The 2,110-nt window shown below is 45.4% G+C and overlaps 1 protein-coding gene across 1 annotated transcript; it reads right to left on the bottom strand.

The window, feature by feature from the left end:
* Window positions 1–423: 423 nt before the first annotated feature.
* prmt6 (protein arginine methyltransferase 6) lies at window positions 424–1,850 on the bottom strand. Its single transcript, XM_008438351.3, has one exon. It carries the CDS (start codon window positions 1,784–1,786, stop codon window positions 731–733), a length of 1,056 nt encoding a protein of 351 aa, XP_008436573.1. The 5' UTR covers window positions 1,787–1,850; the 3' UTR covers window positions 424–730.
* Window positions 1,851–2,110: the final 260 nt, after the last annotated feature.

The following is a 2,110-nucleotide window of genomic DNA, read 5'->3' as shown; positions in this document are numbered from 1 at the left end:
AAAAAGATTCTACTGCAATTATAGCTGGAAGTCTGTCAGTCTGTGTCCTTGCATGGAGTGAATTTTTGCCTCCACCACCACTGAGTTGAGTGATTTTCTAGGAAAGTAGATGAAATCTGGAAAAAATTGAAGGGGCCTGAAAACTCTTGGTGCTCCGTTTTTAAATACCCCCATTTCTTCACAGTAAACTGAGTAGATAGTCGCTTTTTATAGCCAATTGCCACAGACTCTGAAACATCCCAAAGGCAGGTCTGCAGACTGTTCCTTCTCAAAACTGTACAAAATTGGGAACAAAATATCAAATAGAGGAAAACAGCCTCCTGTTGTAGATGCATACACAGCATAAATATATGGAAGATCCCTAAGGTTAATAAAACCCCATTTTGAAAGGTTAAATTTACACAAAGATTAGGCAGGCATCACTTTATTCATTAACATTTTATTGGGTTAAAATAAGCATCAGTGTTTGAATAAAACCCGTACTGCTGATTAAATCAAATTGTAGCAACTGCATAACATTTAACGGATATATATTTTGGTACCTTAGCCATAAGAAATTGGTAAATATCAGAAATTGACAGATTTTTAGCATATGCAACACTGAATGTTAATGGATGTATCAGGTTCATTGCAGTCATACTTTTACCACCATCAATCCAGTGAGTAGAACTGTAAATATGACAAATCAAAAGTAGTTTGGGCAAGGAAGTGAGTTCATGCTAAAACCCCACTATGGCTGAGGCTCGGCGGTCCAGTCAGGTATGGAAAAAGTCTTAGAATGTTCTTTTTGCTCGCCTATAGTGTAGTCCACATGAATACATATGTGTCTGGAGCTGTCCTCGGAGGGAAACATGCTAACCTCTCCGCTAAACGGCGTGTCCTGCACCACCTCCACGGGGGAGTCCAGGTACAGCACCGCCTGCTTCCAGTGGGTCTCCGGGTAGAACGGAGACGTGGACAGAACGAGCGAGTGCGGTTTTTCCGGGCAGGGAAAAGTCACCGTGAAGTAGACACAGAAAGCGTTCACCGCAGCCGAGCCGAACGACTCGCACGTGAAGCGGCCCTTCACCGTCCGCAGCTCCTCCACCGTCACCGAATGCAGGTCGAGCTCGGCGAAGCGGGCCGGGTGGGAGAGCACGTCCTCCATGGCCACGTTGCTCACGACTATGTCCGAGTTCTTAATGCACCTCCGGGCGAAGTTGGACATGCAGGACATGTCGACGCCGTACTGCTCTTTGACGGTGTACCAGAAGTACAGGCGGTCCTCCACCACCGGGTCGCTGATGGGGGTGATGTAGAGCTCGGCTCGGCTCGGCAGGATGAGTCCGCCGGCCTTCAGCCACCTGTCGCGAGCGTACAGTACCGAGTTGAGCATGGACTCGTGCAGCAGAGCGTAGCCCATCCACTCACTCACTATCACCTCCACCTTCTCCGGCAGCTCCACCGTCTCCACCGTACCTCTTATGACTTCCACTACGTCCTCTACGTTGTTCTGCTTCACTATTTCCACCGCCTGCTCGGCTATGGAGCAGGCTTCCACGGCGTACACTTTCTTAGCGCCAGCTTGAGCGCAGAAGATGCTTAAAACGCCGGTTCCTGCCCCGACATCCAGCACCACTTTACCCCTTATCAACTCACTGTTCTTTAAAATAGCCGTCCGGTAGGTGTTGGTCCGGACGTAGTCTGCTATCATTTCTTCATGTACCGTCACATCAGAATAGCTATCGAAATAAACCCTGTCCTGTCGGGTTTTATCTAGTTTTCTCTTCTTTCCAGCATAAGACATCCTCCTTCTACTGTCGTGAGTTGCTACTACTTTGTTGTGGCGTTTCCGCGTTGTCGAATCTGGGACTTGTAGTTCTTTTATGGAGCAGGATGAGGGCGACTCGATGCAAAATGGACTACAATTACCACAAACAAACGGGAGTGTCGTTACGTTTAGGTTCACGAACTAGAGTTCCTACCTGAACATTTAAATACTCAAAACAAAAATTATGCATTCTTAGTTTTCTTAATTCTTCTATTTTAAAGACTAGAAAAGAAAAAAAAACATATACAATTATTATTATTATTATTATTATTATTATTATTATTATTATTATTATTATTA

The sequence above is a fragment of the Poecilia reticulata genome, chromosome 20 (assembly GCF_904066995.2).
Source record: "Poecilia reticulata chromosome 20, P_reticulata-male-v2, whole genome shotgun sequence".
NCBI lineage: Eukaryota > Metazoa > Chordata > Actinopteri > Cyprinodontiformes > Poeciliidae > Poecilia > Poecilia reticulata.
Note: the sequence above shows the minus strand (reverse complement) of the source record. Positions and strands in the feature narration are given on the sequence as shown.